Genomic DNA, 23,080 nt, shown 5'->3' with positions numbered 1-23,080 from the left:
CATATTCTGCAATAATCAAATTATTTTTCCACTTTATCTATGGAAACAGTGATTGAGCTTTTGTCATGAATTTTTAATGACTGCTATTTCTTCAAGTCTTCCTTAAAAATAGTAATACAGCTGGCAGAAAGGTTAGCGGTCATAAATCTAGCTCAAGGCAGAACAATCTAGTTCTGGATCAAGGCTTCCAGAAAGTTGTGTGTTGTTCATCTGTGTGGTTCCTGATTTTACTATAATTTAAATGCCTTATTATGATAAGATCAGTGAACTGTGTTAGTCCACAGTAAGGTAAAGGAAGCTTCTGGGAAGAGAAGGAATAACTTCAGAACAACTGTGAATTAAGTTGTACAAAAAAATACAGGTTACAGTGCTTGACAATATATGGAAGTGTACCCCTAGCTTTATGCACCATCATTTTTCAGTATTTGACTGTGGAAGTTGCATTGCATTATTTTTTCCTAAGGATAAGAGAATTTGTAATTTGGTGTGATTAATTGGTTTAATTTTGTTGAAATAGAATTCAAACTTAAACATTTAATTACCGGAATACTTGAATTTTGTCTTATATCGTCCTAAAGGTAGATGAGAAATGAAGTAATGTCAAAATAGGCTTATTAAGCTTTCTATATTATATTCAGAAATTAATTATACAGAAATTAAAATCTAACTCCAAAACACTTCTACGTTACTGCATCTAGATAAGATGCAAAATATCTTTTCTTTGGAATCTTTCCCAGTGGAATCAACAACTGCTCTTTCTCTAATTCCTGGTATAACATATACACAATATAAACCATAATCGTGTTTACTGATCTAAAGTAAAACGACAACTTCTGTATATTCTCAGACAGAAAAGTGAGGGCGTGCACAGAACTTTCGGTGATGTCAAATAATGTTTCAGGAGTCTTACACTGTCATTGTCTGCATGCACTACATCTGTTCATAATGTATTTCTTCAGCAGGTTTCTGACAGCAGTGCGGTTCTTAATGTTTGAGTCAAAGTTGTAATTCACAAAAATGTGTAATTTTGGTTTGTTTTTCTTCTTCAGATGAAATAGGACTATAGTACTTAAGGATTTTAGGATATGTCAAACCAAATTCTTCTCTCCTTTAAACCTCCTGAAGTAAGTACTTTATGTTATTAACTGTGAGACAGAGAGTACAACTAAGAATCCAGAGTTCAGGCTTGCCAAAAAAGTTGTCCTTCATCTTTAACTACAAGTAGAAATCATCAAACCAAGACAATTTGGCACAGCAGCTGCTCTCTTCCATTAGGTGACATCTGCTTTACAGTCAAGGGAAGTGTTGTGTTTCTTGTCAACTTGTTTGTGCTTAAAGTACTGAAAACTGCAGTGAACTGCAGAGAAGACTATCTCTTCTCCAGTGTGAAGAAAAGCAAGAGGCAAGGAGCTTCTAGTTGGAAGTGTTAACTTCCAAAAATAAACAGCTTATTCCTTCTGAGTAATGCTATCTTGCAACTTACCTGCAAGCATCACAAAATGAGATGGTCAGTGAAAATTGGTTAGTTTAGCAGCAATATATGTCTATAAACACATGCACCTGTGTAGCTGTGTGAGATTATGATAGCTACAAATGCTGAGCCTTTATTAAGTGGAGTTATTTTGGAGGTTATTCTTCTGGAAAGAGTGAATTTGTTTATAAAACTTTATCCTAAGTCTTTTAAAACAACACTTCTTTCTTTGTTTCTGGAAGTTTTATTAATAGCCTATCTGAATCCAAACTCATATTACTAGTTGATTAAAAAAAAAAAAAGGAAATAATCATGGTGTGATAGAGGACTTTTGTCATTTTTATAAATAAATTGATCCTTAGGTGCAATTCACAAGCTTTAGTAGGCAAGCAGTAACCATTCTAATCTCTTGCACAACAGGATCCTCCCATTGAGTTTTGAAATACAGTATTTGTTTTCATAGTAGCTATGATTTCTTCTCATACTGACGTGAATTATCCTCCAGTTCTTCTGCAAAGAGCTGTCTTTTCTCCTGGGATGTACTTGACAAAAATGTTTTGTTCTCTTTTGATGAGTGCTGCTTCAGAATGCAGAGAAAAGAGAATAATGTTCCTAAAAACAGTTTCACAATTGCACAACTTTAAGTGCATTTCTGTCGCTTTCAGAGAATGCTACCTAGTAAGTCTGTGAATCATAGAATAGAATGAATTAGGTTGGAAAAGACCCAGCAAGTCCAACCATCCTTAACACTGCCAATTCCACCACTGACTGGTGTCCTTACCCATAAGTCTCAAATACCTCCAGGGATGATGACTCTACCACCTCACTGAGCAGCCCATTCCAATGCCTGACCACCTTTTCCATAAGAAATTCTGCATATGCAATCTAAATCTGCTCTAGTGCAATATGTGACTATTACCTCACATCCTATCACTTGTCTTCTGAGAAAAGAGTCTGACACCCTCCTCGCTGAGATCTCCTTTCAGGTAGTTGTAGAGAGTGATGAAGTTTCCACTTTTTCCAGAAGAGACAACTCCTGTTCCCTCAGCCACTTTACTTAGCTTACTTACTTACTTGAAGCAGGTCTTTCAGCCTTGAGAAAAGATTGAGAGGGGATCTTATTAATGTTTATAAATATCTTAAGTGTGGAAGACAAAGGGATACGGACAACCTCTTTTCAGTGGTTGGTGGGGACAAGACAAGGGGAAATGGCCATAAACTGAAAGTTCTGCATCAGTGTTTGAAAGAGCTTCTTCACAGTGAGAGTGATGGAGCGTTGTAACAGGCTGCCCTTGGAGGTTGTGAAGTCTCCTTCTCTGGAGATATTCAGGACTTATGTGGATGCCTATCTGGATGCCTACCTGGGCAGCCTGTTGCAGGGAGACTGCTTTGGCAGGGGGGTTGGACTAAATTATCTCTAGAGGTCCCTTCCAGCCCCTACAATTATGTGATTCTGTGCTAGCCATAGTAATCTGTGATCTTAACAGAGACTGATCTTATTCATTTGGTTCTGTGATTCCTCTCTTGAAAGCATTTGTTTGTCTCTTATACTCTCTCAGATTTACTTGTGAAGACTAAATATTTTGAGTTTATCTTCAAAACTGTGTTAATGATGATTGCTTCATTTACTATGGATGAGTACTTCATAGATGCGTTTCATCACTAGAAAGCTCTTCATGATTATCTATGTTATCTATACTTTCAGTTATTATCACTTTGATTTCTAACATTCAAGTGATTACACTTAAAGTAAAAAAGCATATATATACAAAGAAAAGACCCAACTCAGTGTTCTAGCAGATACGTGAGTAGCATTTACCTTTTTTGTTGTTGTTCATTGATATTCTTATCACACATAGCCTTGGCTGTAATTATTACCATCACTTTCAGCTGGCTTAAAGTAAGGGAAGGATGTTTGTATAAAGAACCTGAACATCCTTACTTAAGTTTTATTTATTTTAGTGATTGTTTGAGTCTTGGTCAGCCAAAAAAATCTCAGAAGCTCTGAGGCCGGACTGAGTGATGTTTGCTACTGACTACAGAGTGCTAGTCTTGCAAAATCTGAAATATTTTTCCTCGCTTTACAAATCAGGAGCATGTTGACAATCCCACTCTACTCCTTTCCATTTTTTTTTTTCATTTAATGAGTTCTTGTTCTTTTGCATTTGGCAGTGTTGCTGCTTTGCTTGATCTATTTATTTCATGTGTTTGTGTGGGCTGATGTAGTCATTTTACACTACTTACTTCATGATCTGGTCTATTTCAGGCTACTAGTAATTTCATTTCAGCTATGAAGAGTTTGAAAGCACTGCTTCCTTAGGCTTACAGCTCAGAATAAATAATTGCCTCTTATATGTTTAAACTAACTGTCCAAGAGTGTGATATGGCTTCTTTTCAAAAGTTTGTTCACACATGTCTGTGTGTTCTGTGTATGTAAGGCTGGATTTTTTTTTCAAGTAGCAGTTTCATGGGCCTTAGATGTATATGCTTAAGAGCAACCTTGTGTTCTTCTAATGGGAAGCAAGTTTAGCAATCCAGTTGATAGTTTCAGCAACAGTGGTGAATCTTTGCTGTTTTCCTCAATTAGAAATACACTTAGATTTTATTTGAGATGAATAAGTTTGCTCTGATCTTTCCTGATCCAGACTGCTGAGGTCCACAGTGAAGTTATATCTGGCAGCCTGAAGATAACTAACTGATCCAAAGAGAGTTCAGACCTTGTAGATATGTGCTTTATCCTAGTAAAAAAACAGAATCTACACGAGTGTTTCAGATCCTATTTAATTCAGGATCTGATTTAATTTAATGGCATTCCATTGTCTCAGCAAGCATCATCCCTTTGACAATGGAAAACTGGCTTCAATCTAAACAAAATTAAATCAGATAATGAAAATAAACTTCTTTTTTTTTTTTTTTCTAAACTGTATGTGTAAAGGCAAAATAAGCAACATAAGGCATTGAAAGAAACTTCTTAACATGAAAGTCTTTGTAGTTGGATGCTAAAATGTTTTTAACATGAAATCCTTAAGTTGAAAATTCTTAGAATAAATTGATCTGTGTTCCTTACCTAAATTTCAGTGAAAGCAGGCTAATTATTGCATATTTAGCTGCTTGTCTGGTGCTTGCTGATTTCACACTTCAAAGAAACATGCACTGTAGAAGTAGTATCTTACCATGAAACTAAAGCTTAACTTCCAGAACTGTAACCTCAACATTTCAGAGTGATTTTAAGGTCCGATGGCCCGCTGTGATATATTTGTTTTCCCCTGCCTTTAAGGTTTTTTCTTAGAAATGGTACTGAAATGTTAAAACCAAATAGGTTTCCCATTAATGTTGAAGAATGTAATGCTGTACAATGACCTTTACCTGCAGAAAGAAAAATATCATTTTCGTTATTATTGCATGACAAAATACGTAGGTCGCTCTAAATTTAATGCCTGAATGATCTTTCTTGAGCTACAATTTAAATTTTTTTGAAGTATTTTTGTATCAAAAAAGCAAGTTAGTTTATACACTTATTTACTTGTTTACAAAACAGTAATGGTGAGGATCTCCATTAACTGTAAAAATTTACACACTATTAGTGCATTTTATGTCTGCAGTTTGCAGAAAGGTGGTCAGATGTACACATCTCTGACAGTGTTTTACATGGAGACACTAGAGAATACTTCTTGATTTTTATTTACTTATTTATTTAAATAATAATAGAAGAATGTCTTGAAGGCAATTGCAATTATATGATTTTTTCCTTGAAGACAAAAGATGTGTTCATCAAGGAGATCTACAAGAGTTTGCTCCTGTGTGTAGGGTCTTGCACAGTACATGTTTATGGAGCAATTTAAATCCCGAAGAAGGAAGAAAGTCTCTTGCTAATGGTCAAATGGAACAGTAAGAAAAGGGTCGTGATGAGTAGACGCATACAACTCAGGACAGTCTATTTCACATGCACAGCATTCCGCATTCTGCGCTGAGCTTTCTACAGGGAAATTAAAGTCTGTTTTTGTTTGTTTTCAGCTTTCAAGTGGAAAGAAGTATGCTGTTCACATCTTGTTTTACAGAACTGTTTAAATTCTTCTGCGCAGTTAACACTATATGGAGCTCTGAATTTACTGGGAATTTGTCATATTCACTACATACTGAGAGGTTCCATGTGTGTAGAGCAGAGCACACACAGATGTGCACCACTGCTCAGTTAGGTGACTTCAGTACTAATGAGAAAAATCTTCAATCTCTTGTTTTCTTGAGAGGAATAAAATAACTCAATTGGATGAAGCTTTTATTAAGTAGTTAGATGTCTGGATCTTAAAGGCTTTAGTAAGTAGTTATCAGTGTTCTAAAAGAGGGTTGTAAACAAAAGAGAAAAATAACACCCAGAAAACAGTCTATGGGTGTTCTCAATGAATCCTGTGTTATTACTCACACTGGAAAATTGTTTGTAGTACTTAGCTGGGAAAACTTTTGTATTTTGTCTTGGTCTAGGCATTATCTCATGCTTATTCACGTGGTTATACATTTACTTTCCAAGCAAAGAAATATTGAGCTGTTAACTCTCAGAGTACAACATATTCAAGGAGTCAGACTTATATTACTGCAGATCTTGACATGCTAGTTCCAAGGGTGTATTCAAGATGTATTTTATAGTTTCCATTGCTCCCCCTCCACCCTGAGGTAAATGTTTGAGGGGAAGTAGCTCCCATGACATGTTGTCCTCATATCTGACACTTACTACTTCAGACATTTCAGTTACATTTTATTAAAGTTTTTAAAGAGAACTGCAGTCTGGGTTTCATATGTAAGAATATGATCAATTGACAAGTAGTTCCAAAATACTTCTGTTATGCAGCATCTAACACATAATGTAGTGGTGTTTTGGTTTTTTGTTTTGTTTTTGTTTTTTTCTTTTTACTCTTGAAAATATTAATCATTCATATTTTGTTACCTTGGAACTTTTGCTGACAGTAATATCACAGGCACTCCTGCAGGCCTTGCTTTTATTTTGGAGATCTGTGCTAACGGTGCATTCATCTGGATCCATATTTCATAGCATTTGTAGTAACCTTTCTGGAGGTTATCAAAAAGGTCACATTAATTTTTCAGTCACTGTATATTTATATGGAGAATGTAGAGAATACATAATGCAGAAGTTTCACACTCCTGCTTGAAAGGTTTTTAAATAAACTTGGTTCTAGAATAATTTTTTGTTGAATACCTGAACTTAAATATTTGACAAAAAAAGCCCAGTGCCAGTGTATTAAATGAAAAATCCTTAGCAAGAATCTTTTCATACTTTGGACACTCAAGCCTCAAACACAAATGTGTTGCTGTGTGATACGTTTGTGTGTCATTTGACCTGTGGCAGTGGTTCATGTTTTGTCCTTAGCCCACAGCAAATACACTCTGACTTTGATTATCTTATTAGGGTTTCCCTCTGAAAGCTAAGTTAATGGAGTTGTGAACCATTTGTGTATTTAAGCCCTATGTAAGTTACGTGTTAAACAAGGAAGAAAATAGGTTTTGATTTTCAAATAAAGCTCATTCTGTAACACATTTGGGGCAGTTTTTAAAGTAATAAAATGTGCAAGGGTTTTTACTCTGCTTCCTAAAGAAACAACGCTTATGTGATCATGCTGTGTGCCTCTGCTGACTGCCAGTCTCTTACCTCCTCCCTTCCTCCCCCCCTAACTTTTGAAACTACTGGCCAATTTCAAATAGATTTGACAGGAGTAAAGGTCTCAGATATCAGGTTCCTAGTAGTTTCATGGAAGTAGGTGGCTGGATGGAGAAGAGAGACCCTATTCATGTCTGCTTTGGAAAAAAAAAAAAACAACTGTGGAATGAGATCAACTGTATTATTAGACACTAGAAAATCCTCATGGGAAAGAGAAAATATGAATGCTCCCAAATAAGGGAAAAGCTTTGACTGGATTTCTCACCTTCTTAGACATTAGGGAATCCAACAGAAGAGTCATATCTATACGAAACCAGGCTTCAATGGTTCCATTGCTCACAGACCTGCTTATTACTCAGAGAGATAGTACAGTATTTGATTATTCCTAGATACGTTGAATTAATGAGGAAGAAGATGGAAAAAGATCTTTTAAGGATGACCTGCTTCAGTCTTTGTAAACTTCAGAGGCAGTATGGTAGTGAAGAGTTGAATGGATAGTGGTGCCTGAAGTAGAGAAGGAGGTGATAAAAGGGAATTATAAAAGAAGATAAAGCACTTGGATGAATGAATAAAATACAAAACCACAAGTTCTTCTGTGGTGAAGCTGTAAATCATCACAAATTCAAGTAACTGAATTGTTTCTTTATGTAATCATGAGTATGATCATTATCTGTGGAAATATAATGTATAGTTGTCCATTCCTTATTTATTATCCTAATGAATAAGTAATGCACCTGATCTTTTGGGAGCTCTGCCTGTAGGCTTTTCATCTGAGGGCTTGTATTTATTTCTTTATTTATTTATTGTGGCTGGGAAGTAGAACTTTGTGTCTGGTTACCATTCAAAAGGAATTCAAAGAAATGCTTAATATTGCAAGTACTGAGTGCTGTTGCTGTGGCACATTGTAGTATTCAGAGCGTTTTTAGTTTTAAATAATTCAGTGATGTAGTGGTGATGAAAAAAAAGCAATACTGACTTTCTGTAGCTTAGCACCTTGGGAGATGAATATTGATTTGGTGCAAACGTCCTGTAACTTTACTCAGTTAATTCCTTTCTTAAAATGTATCAATTTGCTGGATGCAATGTTAACTGAAGTATTTTCAGATTGAATTATAGTGTGTAGCATTTCATCAATTTATGTCACTGTTAATGGGGAAAAAAGTCATGAGCGACAGCTTTTAGAAAAAGTTTGGAAAAATGATTATGGAGCACTTAATGCTAGTGAATCATAGCCTGGCTAGATCCTGACCAGACCATGTCACAGCTGTCAAAATTCAGTAGCTAAAGACTATTTCAGCACTGGCAGGATTAAGCTTCACAGAAGTAGCTGATTGTATAGATACACGAAACAGGATGTTTCTAAGGAGTATAAACATGAAATAAAGGACATTTTCAAACAGTTTGAAGGAAGAGATATAGATTTAATGCTGTTCATTGAAGGCGATATATCCACCTGTTGCTTGATATGTGTCTCACAGGCACTAACACCACTACTTTTATCTATCAATACAACTCACATTAAAAATAAAAAAAAAAATAAAAAAATAAAAAAAAAAAAGTATGAGTATTTAAACAATATCTGATGTATTCAGTATTTTTATGCTGTTTTTACTCCAGAACTATCAGAAAAACCTGGTATTCTAGAGTCCTGATAATCCACATATCCTAATAATTCTTGCAGGGTCAATGTAATGGGGGAAAAAGAGAAATGAAAGTTAGTCCTCAGTCTTTCTGGGAAGGGCACTAATAGCATAGCCTCAGTTACTGAAGTTGTTGAGAGGACGGGGCTGAGTGTGTCAGGAGGGGAGGGCCAGCAGACATAACAGCAGCCGGAGTTTCTAGCTGGAAGCCTCCATGGTGATATTCAAAGCCAGGTTGTAGCAGGTTGTGGCTCTGGGCAGCCTTGTCTAGTGGGCAGCAGCCCTGCCTGTGGTGATTGGAACTGGATAGATTTTAAGGTCCCTTCCAACCCTAGACATTGTATGATACAGTGGATAAGGTTTTCTTTATTAGACCAGTCAAGTACTGGGACAGGTTGTCCAGAGAGGTTGTACAGTCTCAGTGATTGGAGCTTTCCAAGACCCAGTGGGATAAAATCCAGAGCAATAACAGTCTGATCTCTGAGCTGGCTCTGCTTTGACAGGAGATTGAACTTGAGACCTCCGGAGGTCTTTCTAAATCCATTAGTTAGCGATAGGAGTTTTCAGGATAAGAATTTGTTTTCAGTCTACTCTGTGCAGTGTACAGCTTGGAATGGGGTGAATGGAAAAAGCTTTTAGGTGATAAAGCCTTTTTCAGCTTTACTTCTGCATCCTTCCCCACAATCCAGGTCTCAAAAGGGAATTTTGAAAGCTATTTCTGCACTGTGCCCTGGTCCTTCATAATCAAGTAAAATATGATAACTTCTGCCAGAAACCTGACAGAGCACTATTCCAAGGACTATGTGGTTGCATCTAGACAAGTAAATTAAAATTTTCTGAGAATGTTCCCGAGTACAGCAGCTGAATGGTGGGAAATGGTGTGGGTCCATATTCAGTCTTTTTCAGGTTCCAGGGCAGGATGGTTGCACGCAGAGTACCTCTTGGGAACAGTATCTGCTGTGTCCTAATCCCTCAGATGAGCCTGCATGCTCTTTTGTAAAGTGGTAGTTGACATGGGCCAAGGACAAGCTGGGGCCCATCTCGAGCTGTCAGTGTATAGAATGCTTGTATATTCTAGTACCTGGCAATGTTCCCAATTTCTGCATGGTTTATTGTACAGATATAGACTCCTTGCACTGTAGTCGCAAGGGATCCATGGTGCCATGAATATGTAAGTTTGAGGGTGTGAAAAACAGCAAAGCACTCCAAAATATTTGGGAATCCCTGCCATGAAAAGTAATAGATCCAGATGGAATTTCATTAGTTGATGTGCAGCAAATACAATGGCAGTTTATGTGGAAGATTTCTGCAGTGTGTAGTAAAAACCTGAGAAAAATAGCAATCACTTGTGTCAGCTGTTCTGCTTCAGAATAAATGTAATGCCTTCATCATGAAGGAAAATAAACTTTTTTTTTGGGGGGGGGGAAGGTGATGAAGTAATGTTTTTCTCATAAATAACATTCAGGAGGGAAAGGGAAGAGTGTAGAAAGGCAGAATTTTTGTCTTAACCTTGATTTTTTAACTGGTATTCATATTTTTATACTGACTGATGTAACTGGCAAGTGTTTCTTGGCTTCCATGATACTCAGTAATTTTTTTAGCTTCCTAGAGTTTGCTATTACAAAAGCAACTTCTGCTTTCACATATTATCATCACTGTATTATGCAAGTCCAGTATATTCTTTTTTTTTTCTTCTTTTTTCTCTTTTTTTTTTTTAACCACACCCAGGGATGTCATGGTTACTGTTGAATGATTTCCCTGGAGGTAATAGTGGCAAAACTTTAAAAAATCAAGACCACTCACTGATTGACTTAAGAAATAAAAATGGTATAATGCTTTCCAGATACAAGCTTGTAACAATACTTCCTTTGTACAGGCAACTAAGTGTCAGCATTAATTCATTTGTAGGTCATGTTCTTTAACCCTGTACATGAAATTTCATTACCATTTTCCTTTTTAAAAATGCCTATGAATTTTCTTTTTTTTTTTTTTTTTTATTTTAATCAAAATTTTGGTTTTATGTGGAGTAGATAAGGTCGTTGATGTTCAGCTGGTATTAACATCAGGACGACTCTAGAAATCACACTCTGTCTGTGTTCAGGAGTTCCAGCTCTAACCAAGAGGAGAAAATCAGTCTCTTACACTGGATAATGTAATTTAAGGGTGCAAGGGTACCTTTAATTAATATAACATTAAATGTTGTATAGTATGTTATGGCTAATCTCTATCTGTGTGGTAAGGAATTTCCTTTCAGTGTCATCCATAGGCAAGGTGATCAGCTGATGGTGTAAGGATGATAGCTTTTAGCAATTTATCCAAGCAAAATTTTCCAGGTATAAATTTGTGCAGGAGCTGGAAAATTAATAAATAAATATTTTGTTTTGGTTTGGTTATTGGGATTAATCTGGGAGGCTTTTTGAACATTGAAAACATACAGTTTCAGACTATGGAAGATATATTAATAAAAACACTCTGTTTCCCCAGCTCACTTAATTCCCAAAGACCCAGCTGAAATGGCATGGAAAGACTAAACTGCAGCAAGAAGCAGTATCTAGAAATATACTTCCCAGCATTGCTCCATTCTAGCCTGAGAAAGGTGTCGAGAGACACTCAGGATAGGGCAATGACAAAAGGATCTGTTGTTCCATGGGTCTACAGGGCTTTCCTGCTTCAGCTCAGGGGTCACATCTGCTGTGATGGGCTGCAGCTTACGATAAAGGCTGGGAGAGACTACACAGCTGCTCCATGCTGGTGGGCTGATGCAGACATATTTTTTTCACACACGTTCTTCATTAATATTTCCCTGGTGAAAGGACGTGTGCTTAGACATTACCTTGCAGGAGGCAGCACCTGTCTGCAAGGATGTAAAAGTTATTAGCTGAGTAAACTAGATGAATGTTAGCACAGTTTGAAGGAGAGCGCAGCGTTCTCTGAGTCCTACCCCAAAGGTGTAGGGAAAGGGAAGGTGAATGAGATTGTGATTTTGTGACAGGCTGTATGCCAACTCACACAGTTAAAACTCCATTAATTAGTTCTCACAATGGAGATATTTTTGCTTTTTTTCTTTGCTTTGAAAATGATACTACAAAAAGTATGTACAAGTAAGATATTCATAGATAGGTATGATTTTTAAATCGAAATATTTCCATTGTGAGAACAATGGAAAAGCTAGATACTAACATGATATTTAGATAGATACTAACTACTTTATTTATACATGTTTTTGTAGTATCATCTTCAAAGCAAAGAACAAAAGCAAAAATTTTGGGGTTAGGAATGAAGAATATAAAACGAATAGGAGAGGCAGCCCATATAGCATCCTACAGCCTGCCAGAATAAGAAGGAACAAAATCTAGGTTTGTTTTTTTTTTTGTAGCTTCTAGAAGTATGGAATTTCCAAAATATATTTTGGATTAAAAATGTTGTTAGAAAGTATATTTGCTGATACTAACGGTGTGGCAAGCAATGCAGATTCAGTAACAATTTCCATTTATTTGTTTTTTTCCTCATAGACCAGTATGTCATAATGAAAAATTCTTGCTACTGAAAATTATTTCCATGTTAGTTTCTAGTTTTAAATTGTACTTTGGAAAAGAGTTCTCAGACACTTCTGCATGGATGTTTTCTTTCAGTGCATGACCTTCAGTACTTACTGCCTCAGGTATGATACCTCCCGTTCTGGTGGTACGCAGTGATGCAGATGTCATTTAGCATGTATGTATTCTTAATGGAAAATGAAATCTAGGTCTACTGTCTCTATAGTCAAGTAATTTTCATGTAGTTCCAAACTTTTCCATGGAAAAGATTCTTGGAAGATGTTTTAATGTCACTATATTTTCTGAGCATGGCCCCTTCATTTAAGTACCAGTGCTTTAAAAATATAGAAAGAAAAAATTGAGAAGTTTTTCAGTTTACTGCCAGAATGGTTTTTGCTTTGTAGTTGAAAACACTTCTTCATTCCTCTGAAAAGATGAACAGTGTCTGGACAGAGTGAGAGGTGATGGGAAAATGATGGTTTTATTACAAATATCTAATAGTTGACCTTATTTCTAAAATGTAATCAATAAATGCTGGCTGTAATTTCTGACGAAGAAGACACAACTTTTTAAATTATTATCTATTCATATTAATGCATCTTTAGAAACTAACAAAACAGCAACAACAAAAAAAATCACCAACAAACAACACCAAAAATAGCCAACAATAAAGGAAATATCGAAGAGGAGCAGTATATCAGTTACAGTCAGTTTGCTGTCTCCTGGGACTTCTAGATCTGGTCATTCTCAGTGTGAATTAAGTGTTCAGTGCTTCACTGTTTTACATATTGTTTTCTTGAATTATCTGAAAGCAGAAGTGAGAGGCAGATGATGCAAAGTTAGAGAGAGCTGCAGCAGCTGCAAGAACAGCAAGAAGTACGAACACATCTACAGAGCAGCAGCAGTGTCCAGGAATTTACAAAATGAGATTCGCCTTGAGAATGTAGTCTAAATCAGATATGTTGTATGTAAAATTAGTTTAATGAAGTGTTAATGTTGACATTTCACTCAACACAGTAAGGAATATCTTTCCGTATTCTGCAAGGGTCTTGAGAATCGTAAAATAAACCAAGTTGGATAGGACCCATAAGGGTCATGAAGTGCAACTCCTGTCTCCACAGATGCTAAACAGTTAACTGGTTTTTATGGTATCCTAATCTTAAGCCACTTCTGAATCATTCTAAGATTCTATCCAATTTCACAAGTGTATTTTTGGACAAACGAATGATTTCTTAAGTGCTTATGAAAAAAATAATAATATGTAGAAAAAACAAACTTTCCTCTTTTTTTTTTTTTTTTTTTTTTTTTTTTCATTTCTCTGTGACTTTTTTTCTCCAAGCATTCAAATTTAAAAGAATTCTGTCTTAGTACTGCAGAATATGCCTGTCCTGAATTCAAAATGCTCAGCTCTAAATTTTTTTTATTTTGTGCATTTGCTCCTTTACCACTTTGCTTTCCAGTTTGGAATTGCAGCAGGACCTTAGAGCAAAACTGCCCCGAGACCTGGTTTTCTTTGTACTGTTTTAGAAATGGCTCATGGTTTACCTTCATGCTTTGGGAGCAAAGCTGATCTGGCTGCCTTTTACGGTTTATCAGCCTCTTAACACTAGGCTCTGTACCACATTGAGTGCCAATCAGTTGTAATTTGCTCAGATAACAATGTTTCTATTGTTAGTGCTAACATTTCTGTTTGTTAAGTTGTCAGTGTAGTAGCTAGCTGTAACAAATAATTTCATGCTGAAGAAACAAGTTGCGAAGGCTTGTCTGTACAGGATGTGTAAGACTGTACGAAGGTGGCAAAGTAAAACCACGTCTCCAACATCACATTACCTTTGGCTTAATAATGGCCATATTAAATATCCAGAGCTTTTCTGCACTGATGTGCAGAAAATGTGATATGGTATGGTGTCAGTATGGAGGCATAAGGTGTTGCCTTCAATTGCACTATTCTGAGAAGACAATCAGACTCTAAAATGAACACTCAAAATGATGTCTCATTTATTCTTCATGTCCCACCCACACCTTCTGGTCAGGGGTTAGCAGCAGCACCATGTGCTCTGCTGTCTGCAGCCTGACCTTCCTCCTCTTCTTTTTCAGCGTTCATCAAAATGGTAGCTTGACCAAAGGCTGGCTTTGGTATCTCTAGGTTCTAAAATTCTATAAAAACAGTGAAGGGCCTGGAGGGCAGGAGATGTGAGGAGTGTCTGCAGCCCCTGGGTTTGCCCAGCCCAGAGAACAGCAGCTGAGGGGAGGCCTGATGGCGGCTGCAGCTCCTCACAGGGAGCGGAGGGCAGTGCTGAGCTCTGCTCTGTGGCAGCAACAGGCCAGAGGGAACGGCATGGAGCTGTGTTGGGGGGAGTATCTGGGGGTGAGGAAAAGGGTCTGCACCAGAGGGCTTTGGGCATGGCACAGCTCCCCAGGGCAGTGGGCACGGCCCCGAGCTGCCGTGGCTCAGAGAGCAGCACTCTCAGAGACAAGGTTTGGGTTTGGGTGGTCTGTGTGGAGCCAGGAGTTGGATTCAATGACTGTTATGGTCCCCTCCCAACGCACGGTATTCTGTGATTCAGCTTTTGTAGTAGAAAGAATGCTGTTTTTCCTTACAGATCTTCAAAAGTCATTTTGTGGCAGTGGTCTGTGAAGCTGAGGATATAGTTTGCAGTTAGAAAGCCCCATATGACATAAGCAGTATCAGCTTATATAATGCACTTAAGAAGCTGAACTACAGTTTGCTTATAATTGTGTACTTGTGAAATGTCTGCCATGTATTTGCTGTGATTTTGATTGTGAACAGAACCCAGCTTTCAGCTGAAATTCATTCCCACTAACCTCTTTTAGGAATATTCATATTTTATTGTCCTATGCTGAGTAAACAGCAAGTCAGACAATGTGTATTTGTCCTGATTAAACATACTTACATTTACCCTATCTCAACTGATTATATTAAAGTATGAGACAAAACTGAATACTCTCCTTGCTGCTTCCTCCACTGTGTCAGTAGAAGATCATGTTTCTATTTATCCGTGCTGCTATGCTTCTCTGTCTCTGTGGCTAGGTCTAAAGTGTGGCGTGAATTCTTTATCCGTATAGTGTGATGGTGGCTTGCAAGTGATGAAAAGCAGTTTCCTTTATGCAAATATCCATCTTCGTTAATGCTGTCAGACAGCAAGTGTGATATCCAGGGAATACAGGTCACTTTGTGGGTTACTGATAATGTAATCTGTTTTCCAAAAATAAATGAAATGAATCTTTGTATCTGTAGCCATCAGATGTACGTAAGCTAAAGGGAAACAGTTAAGTCAGACCCTATACATGTGAATTTAAAGGAAAAATCAGACGAGAATTTGGAACAAAATCTTTTCTGATTAATTAGACTCATTGAAGAAGCATCATGATTTGTTGCAGAGACTTTCACAGATTAAGTATCTTATCTAAGCTGAAGGACTGATATTTACTTCAAACATTCCCCTGGTGAGCAATTCCTACATAGCCTTTTTCAGCAGACCATTATATATAGTAGTAGTTAACTTAATTTTTAAAAGCAGCATTAAGAAAAGCTTATTAAAAAAAAAAAAAAAAAAAGTGTTAATAAATGCTACTCTTCTTTTTTCATGGATGACTTTTTCTCAGATGTTTGCTTTACCTTTCTGAGTAAAATGAAGAAAATGTGTGAAAAGGTAATTCTGTTTTTAATAGATGAGGTGCCACAACACAGACTGAAATATTCCCTAGCACTTACCACTTACATCTTTCAAAAGTTAATGACAAGTTAAAATTGAAAGGAGGTGCAATAGTTCTATTTGTAGGGAGTGGCCACAGGAGCTGTGAATCTTTTTAAAGATTCCAGGACGTGCAAAAAGACCCCTTCTTCCATGTACTCAACCTTTCTGCAGGCATTTCCAATCAAAGTCTAGGCATTTTGGTGCCTCCATTTCCAAAAGATCTGTTTTTGCTGTAGTTTTTGCTGGCCAAAGTCTGATTTATGCTATCCAGCCCAGTCTGCTTTTCTATAGTTTTGCTCTTTTGCTATCTTGTTCTCACGTCAGGCAAAGATGGTGGTGCCTCCTATGGCTTCTGCGTACTTGAGCAGCAAAAGAAGTGCAGCTGAAGGCACTTCAGAAGCCCCTTCATATACCTATAGAAGAGCATCAGTCAGGTCTTTCATTCCTGATTTGATTATGTGTGTAACCACATTCACACAGCCTCTGTATACTTCTGTCAGTTGCCCCAGTCATGTTGTACATATTTATATCTTCATCCAGCTGTGTGTATTTGTAGCTTGGTTCATAGAGCTTTGTGCATATGGCTGAGATATTCCTCCTTTAGCAACGTTAGAAACAACAACCTTCTGCCTGCCAGACCAGGCAGAACAAAGCTGTTCAGACCTCTTGTACATCCTATATATCATCCTCACTGCAGAAGAAATGTAATTGTTTGTTATAGATCCCATCTTTTTATCTCAATGAATTATTGAGGCTAACAATTTAATTGAAGGTCACTTCTTATTACTAAGAGCTTTACAACTGAGCCCAAAATAGGAAAACTTTGGGGCTAGTTTCTGTATATCAGGGACAGGCAAGGATCATAGGTGAGCATTTGTAGACCCACTTTAAATCAAAACTAATTTCTGTTCGTTTGTTTTATCTTTAATTTTTGTGGTTGTTTTAATACAGGAATTGCCAAAACAGGCAGCAAATTATGTATTTCATTGGTCAAACAGCAAGAACGATGCTAGCATCACAGTAAGGTTTTTCAGCTCCTGTCACTCTCATGCCTCTTCTGTAAAACTTGTGATTATACCTTTATATTGCTGACCACCTGAGTTCTGTCCTGGAGCAAATTTTTGCTATGTCATGTTACACTTCCTGTATTGTACAGCTTTTCCTGCCTTTATAAGGCATGTCAGTGTTTACTTCCTGTGCAAATTGAATGACAGTTGTCCAGTAAGACATTGTTAGCTGCTTAAATAATGGCAAGTATATTCTTCCACATGCTGCTTCTTGTTACAAATATATCCTTTTGAACATGAGGACTGTGAAGTATTTCTATTATCTATGCTTACAAAACTTGTGAATTTTCTGGAGGGGTGCTTTGTGATCTTCACAGAAGAAATAACTCAGTCTCTTCTTTTGTCCTAGTTTAGACTTGGATCTCTGAAGCTACAGAAAGTTTCACGTCCAGCTGATGTGGTTAAAGAGCTGATTGGCTATTGTCTGGACTGCTTAGGAGGACTCCAGGTGAAAAATGAGCACCTGCAAAAAGAAAATGAGAGGCTTTTCTGTGATTTGAGTGATGTTGAGAAAAGGTAAGTTTGAAAGGCTGTTCGCAAGTCATTCTTGAGAAAATCACACACATTTGTAGTACTCAGAGGGTGATGAGACCCTGGCATGGACTGCCTAGAGAAGCCGAGAATGACTCAGCCCTGAAGGCGGTCAGGGTCGGGTTGAGTGGGGCCCTAGGCAGCATCATCTGGTGGGGGGCAACCTGCTCCTGGCAGGAAAATTGGAACTAAATGATCCTTGAGGTCCACTCCAACCTAGCCATTCAGTGTGGGCTTTGCTGATGGATACATTTTGAGTCATATAATGAAAAATGCACATGATATTTTTTTGATCTAGGAGAGTTCTGCACCTAAATGCAGCGTATGTGGTCTTCTTCCTATGTCAAAGATAAGACTGATATCCCAGATCTTGCATTAAAGTTGTTTTTAACTTTATGTTGTGAAAAACAAAGTCCCCTTTTCTGCAGAATCCTTTCCACTCTTCTCAGCAAGGCGGTGTTTTTCTTCCCCTTCTGTAATGCTTATGGCTAGCACTTCAAATCATTGACAGTTTTGACTGCTTAGGAAGTTGCCATTGCTTTAATCTGGTCTGTGGAAGCAACCAGAATAGAAAATGAGGATGCTGTTATAGGAAAAAGAACCATGCGGGTTATTTCATTAATTACCATTTCATTTATGATCTGAATTGCCTGGTACTGCACACTGCAGTGAAGTCATCTATGCCTACTTTAGCTAGTATAAAGTGGTTAGCATGTAAAAGTCAGAGATTTATCTTGGCTTTGTGTAGCTTTATCTGAAGAACCATGTTTAGGAAGATTGATGAAAGCATGTAGGTAATTGGTGTTAATTTATCTTGAAAAGGAGAGCTAGCTTTTGGAAAGAGTTAGCTTTGTTTCTCTCTCATTAAAGTGAGTAACAGTTTTTTCCTGACAATCTCCCTGACAAGCATATGGCCTTCCTAAATAGTGTTTTGCAGCCTAACAGTGTATCAAACAATGGTGTATTGTATAACCAGTATGCAGCACTGTGTTACACACTAATGTGTAATAGGCATTAGTGCTTATATCAATTTCCATGGTGGTGTACCACTTTTAAAGAGTAACCCCAAAGAAAAATTCGCAGTTGCCTGACAACCTTTGCTCTGTAATGCAATGTATTCAAGGCTTTGAAAAATGTTGTTTTTTCTCTAGTGTGTTTATATCTTGATAGTAAAAACATGATTTTTCAAAATAAATCCTGAAGGTTGTGCCATCATCAAACTTTGACCATGCCCCCTCAATAGAGTATAAAAATAATTTTTGTCCAAACATTAGATTTTTCTCTTCTTTTTTTCTTGCCTCAGCCCAGTTTACTATGCTGCCTCATTTCTGTTTTAGCCTCAGTTGCTGTGCCCAAGTTGCTGAAAATTTAGTGGATCTGCACAAAATCTTTGCCTGTGGTTGCTCACAAGAATATTTCAAGTTTCACATTCTGTATTGCATTTTGTGGTTGAGAATTAAAAAAAAAAACAAGTATGAAGCATATGGTAGGAGAATAGCTCTCCCTCTCTTGCTTGAAACCAAGGCAAATCAGCTCAAATTCACTTTGCTTAAAGTTGCTCACTTCAGGACATTATTAGAATCAAAACAGAGTGCAGACTTGCAAGGTCTTTTTTGTTCAATTTGGGTAGAATAATAAGAATGGAGAACTAGATGGAATAATTCGGTCACCTCTTTTCCACTTTCCCACTCTAATTTTCTGACAGCCATAAAAGTTTAATGAGCTCAGCTCAGCAGCTTCGAAAAATCCTAATCCTTTAGTGTTCCTGGTTCTCCTGAAAGCTCTTTCCATAGCCTCAGTAAAATGATTAACAAGTTTCATTCAAGAAGTTCAATCTGCCTCGTGAGCAGTTCGTAGACTAAATGCAAACCCTGGTCTGCTGTTGGCAATTGCCTGAATGTACAAGCTGCTCCAAAAGTAATGTCTCCTTTATGAGGTTCGCCTGTGACATCAGAGGCAGATTTTGGTGCTATGGCAGTAGAGACTGAACCTTCCTACCAATATTTAACTATATTTTCTATATTTTGCTTCCATATGACAGATGGCAGCAGAGGGGAAGTCTGACAAAGTGGTGTCTGACATGGAAGTGTGGTTGAAGCAAAAATGTGTCATTGCATTCTTCCATGTGGAAAAGAATGGCACCCATCAACATTCACTGATGCTTGCTGAATGTTGATGGAGACCACAGAATGGATGTGAGCACAGTGAGGTGATGGGTGGTGCATTTCATCAGTGGTTACAAAAGTGTGTCACCTTCACTGGTGCCAGTTGTTACAATCATAGCATGCAGGCTCTTGTGCATGGCTACTGAAAATGTACAGCTAATGGTGGTGACTATGCTGACAAATAGTGTTTTGTAGCTGAGAATTTGAGTGGTGTTATTGCACTCTTTGTATCTTATGTTATTTCCATAGAAATAAATAGGAAGCATTATTTTCAGAGTGACCCATGTATAGGAGATAATCCACTCATCTGTGTACGGCTTGCTATTGTCAGCAGTTTGCTGACATCTCCAGGAATGGCTTCTGCCACTTCCCTTGGGATTTAGGTCCATATAAAGGAAAAAGTCAGGATAACACTAAAAATCCTTTTGAAAAGAAATCGTCTGCATCCTCAAATTGCTAAATTACTTAGGTTATCTACTCAGAGCTGTGTGGTGTCTGATGTTTTGAGCGTTCCTGACAGAAGATATACCATCTTTAATTTTCATTGTCTTTGTCCTTCTGGTGACTGAAGGGCAGGATTTTACCTGGCAGAAGCTTTTCCTATTTTTAGGAAATGACTGTATGTAGATAACATCAGTATTAAAGTTTCTGGATAGCTGAACTGTGCTGCTTTTGATCTGTAAACATAAAATAAATACTTCTAAGACAGGACCTGGTAAGCTGTAAATAAAAAAGCTATAGAAATTTTCAAAAGGATTCTTCTGACTATGTTGCAGAACAGTATGTTTGTTTGTGGGTGTGTGTGTATGAACACCTCAGAGGTGGATGAATTAAAGTATCAAAGCAGGATAGCTGTAGCTTTTATTTCATGTAGATAATTAAGGTAATAAATGTAAAACAGTAACAACCTTTAACAAAATAATTTGTTGGTGAATAAAGCATAAGTTAAATACTTGTGTGTGATATTTGTTTCTTATCAAGCATCTAAAATTAGGGTAGACAAACCAAAATCAAAATACCTACAAATTGATGTTGTGGTCAGCTATAGTGACGTTATGTTTAAACCACAAACAACTCATAAAAATGCAGCTTAGGTAGCTTGGCACTTGAAATTGACTCTTCAGCAAGAGCTCATTGAAATTCCATACCAACACCAGTGCTGGGGGAAGGGAGGTGTGAATCTGAAGTGTAGTAAGAAGGTGCCATGAGAGCAGCAATTATTTTAGAGCATGAATGACAAGGATACATAGGTAGCATATTTCGAGTATTTGAGTGTGTAAAATGCATAAATGTCAACCAGTTACATAGTTCATGCTAATTTTTATTAAGCATATATGATCTCTGCATTTAGGCAGTACAGAAGGACTGAACAGGTGCATTATTTTCTGAATTACTCATGATAACCATTCTTAATACTAGCTGTTTTGTGTAGCACATGCAATTTTTTAGATGGATATTGACTTGTATGACTGGCTCACCAAAAGCACTGCACTTGTATAAAAGACAGATCTTAAAAGTAGAAAACATAAAGCACGTGCAAATAAGAGTCACCCCATTCTAGCCATTAACTGCTGTTTATTTTCATTATACTTGAAAGTTGTCTTTGAGATAAGTAGCTCCTTTGTTTGATCTAGGGAGATTGTATTTTGGTGAGACAAATCACGCACAGGCACGAGCATGTGACAAATTGCAATGAAAGGTTGTATTTGTAACTGATGAGGTATTGCAATGAAACCCAGCCAGCTTTGCTTAGTGGTACATAATTCAGGTAATGCATGCCTGAGTGAATCCTAAAGGCTGTACCAAGCTGCAGCCAGAGCCACCCCCTTGAACACACACATTTGTATTGCAATCAGTGCATCCCTGTTCTCAAGCAGCAGTTCGCTACATTTTTAGGTATTGTGTGCCCCATAATATTATTACTTAAAGCCAAATGACTTGCAAGTGTATCATTACTGTGAAACTATATTACATTTGCCATTTTGTTGAAAGCTATGCCAGTTAAATGTCTGTATGTGAGGAATATATATATGCATGAATTCCTTTAAACAATTTTTTTTTTAAAAAAGGGAAAAAGTATGTCAACATGAATGAAAATATTCATGTATAATTAAGCAGTGGCATCCTACAAGTTGATTTTACCTGATTTTACCTGCTATGTCCTTCCAACAAGAACACTTAATATTTTCTTGCATGCATACAGGGAGTGTGTATTTTAAGATGCTCTTATTTTGTTCTGGAGCATCAAGGAGCCAGCTAATCTTGCAATAGGTTCTATGCTTCTTTATGTCCAGGCAGTATCAAATGTACTCCATTGAGGTTGTTACATGGATTTTCATCAGAAGATAACTTTGCAGGATTCAAAGGACTTCATTGGAGTTACCTTACTTGGCACCGTTTTGGCCAAGCAATGAAAATGTCTTAATGTAGCAGTTTAAATCAACCTCAGCTGCTCTGCCGTTGCCCAGTTCACGGGGAAAGTAAAGGAACAGCAGTAAACACTTCCTTCACTTAAAATGTTTGTGCAGGGGAGATGGGAGTTTTCTGAAGCACTTGATACATCCAGGATCACCATACTGAACAAAAATATATTTTCCATTTTTAAGTGTATGGAAGTAATTAATTTCAAGCATGTAAATGACAATTTGCCCAATTATTGCATTTTATTTTTTTTAATCTTTTTTTCTTTGATAAGTGTGAGGCAATCCCTGTCCTTACCTTTCTTCTTCTGCGAGTTAGTCAAGGCATGCCTGGGCCCTGTATTAGGTTTTATGGTCCTTTGTGCTTTGATATTTTGTCTGTTTGTTCACCACTAAACAGTTAACTTTCCTTTAATAGGTGGAAAGCCTCCTGATACTTGATTAGTACATATGATCTTTCATTTAGGAATTATTGAACCGATCTATATGGTAATGATGTTCTGTTATTTGCATTTAAATTAGATGAATTATTTATCAAGTGTGTCCCTAAAGCATTGCACTGTAGGCTTAATACTTCATGAGATTATTTTCTGTTGTTTTTCTTCCTACATCATATATGGTTTTGATCTACAAATGAAATAATCAGAATTTATATAGCAAGTATGTTGAAATTTTTTATCTTGTAAATTAATATTTTTAAAATCTGTTATGCATATGTGTTTAATTCCAAAAAAACCCTTCTAAATTTTTTTCACTATATTTGCACAGGCTGGTGAAAAGGATGCTGTTTATAAGTTATTACTATTTGAAGTAATAGAAGTAGTTATGTTAATCAGAGAGATCATCAAGATGTTTACTTGTTA

General features: G+C 37.0%; 1 protein-coding gene across 2 annotated transcripts in view; it reads left to right on the top strand.

The window, feature by feature from the left end:
- XRCC4 (X-ray repair cross complementing 4) overlaps positions 1-23,080 on the top strand; it is a 175,231-nt gene that overhangs the window by 58,332 nt on the left and 93,819 nt on the right. For both annotated transcript variants that reach the window (XM_048932255.1, XM_048932254.1), the window contains exon 4: positions 17,451-17,617. In XM_048932255.1, coding sequence (XP_048788212.1) covers positions 17,451-17,617 — 167 coding nt within the window. The remainder of the gene's footprint in view (positions 1-17,450; positions 17,618-23,080) is intronic.

The sequence above is a fragment of the Lagopus muta genome, chromosome Z, assembly GCF_023343835.1.
Source record: "Lagopus muta isolate bLagMut1 chromosome Z, bLagMut1 primary, whole genome shotgun sequence".
NCBI lineage: Eukaryota > Metazoa > Chordata > Aves > Galliformes > Phasianidae > Lagopus > Lagopus muta.
This window is presented reverse-complemented; position numbering and strand designations above follow the sequence as displayed.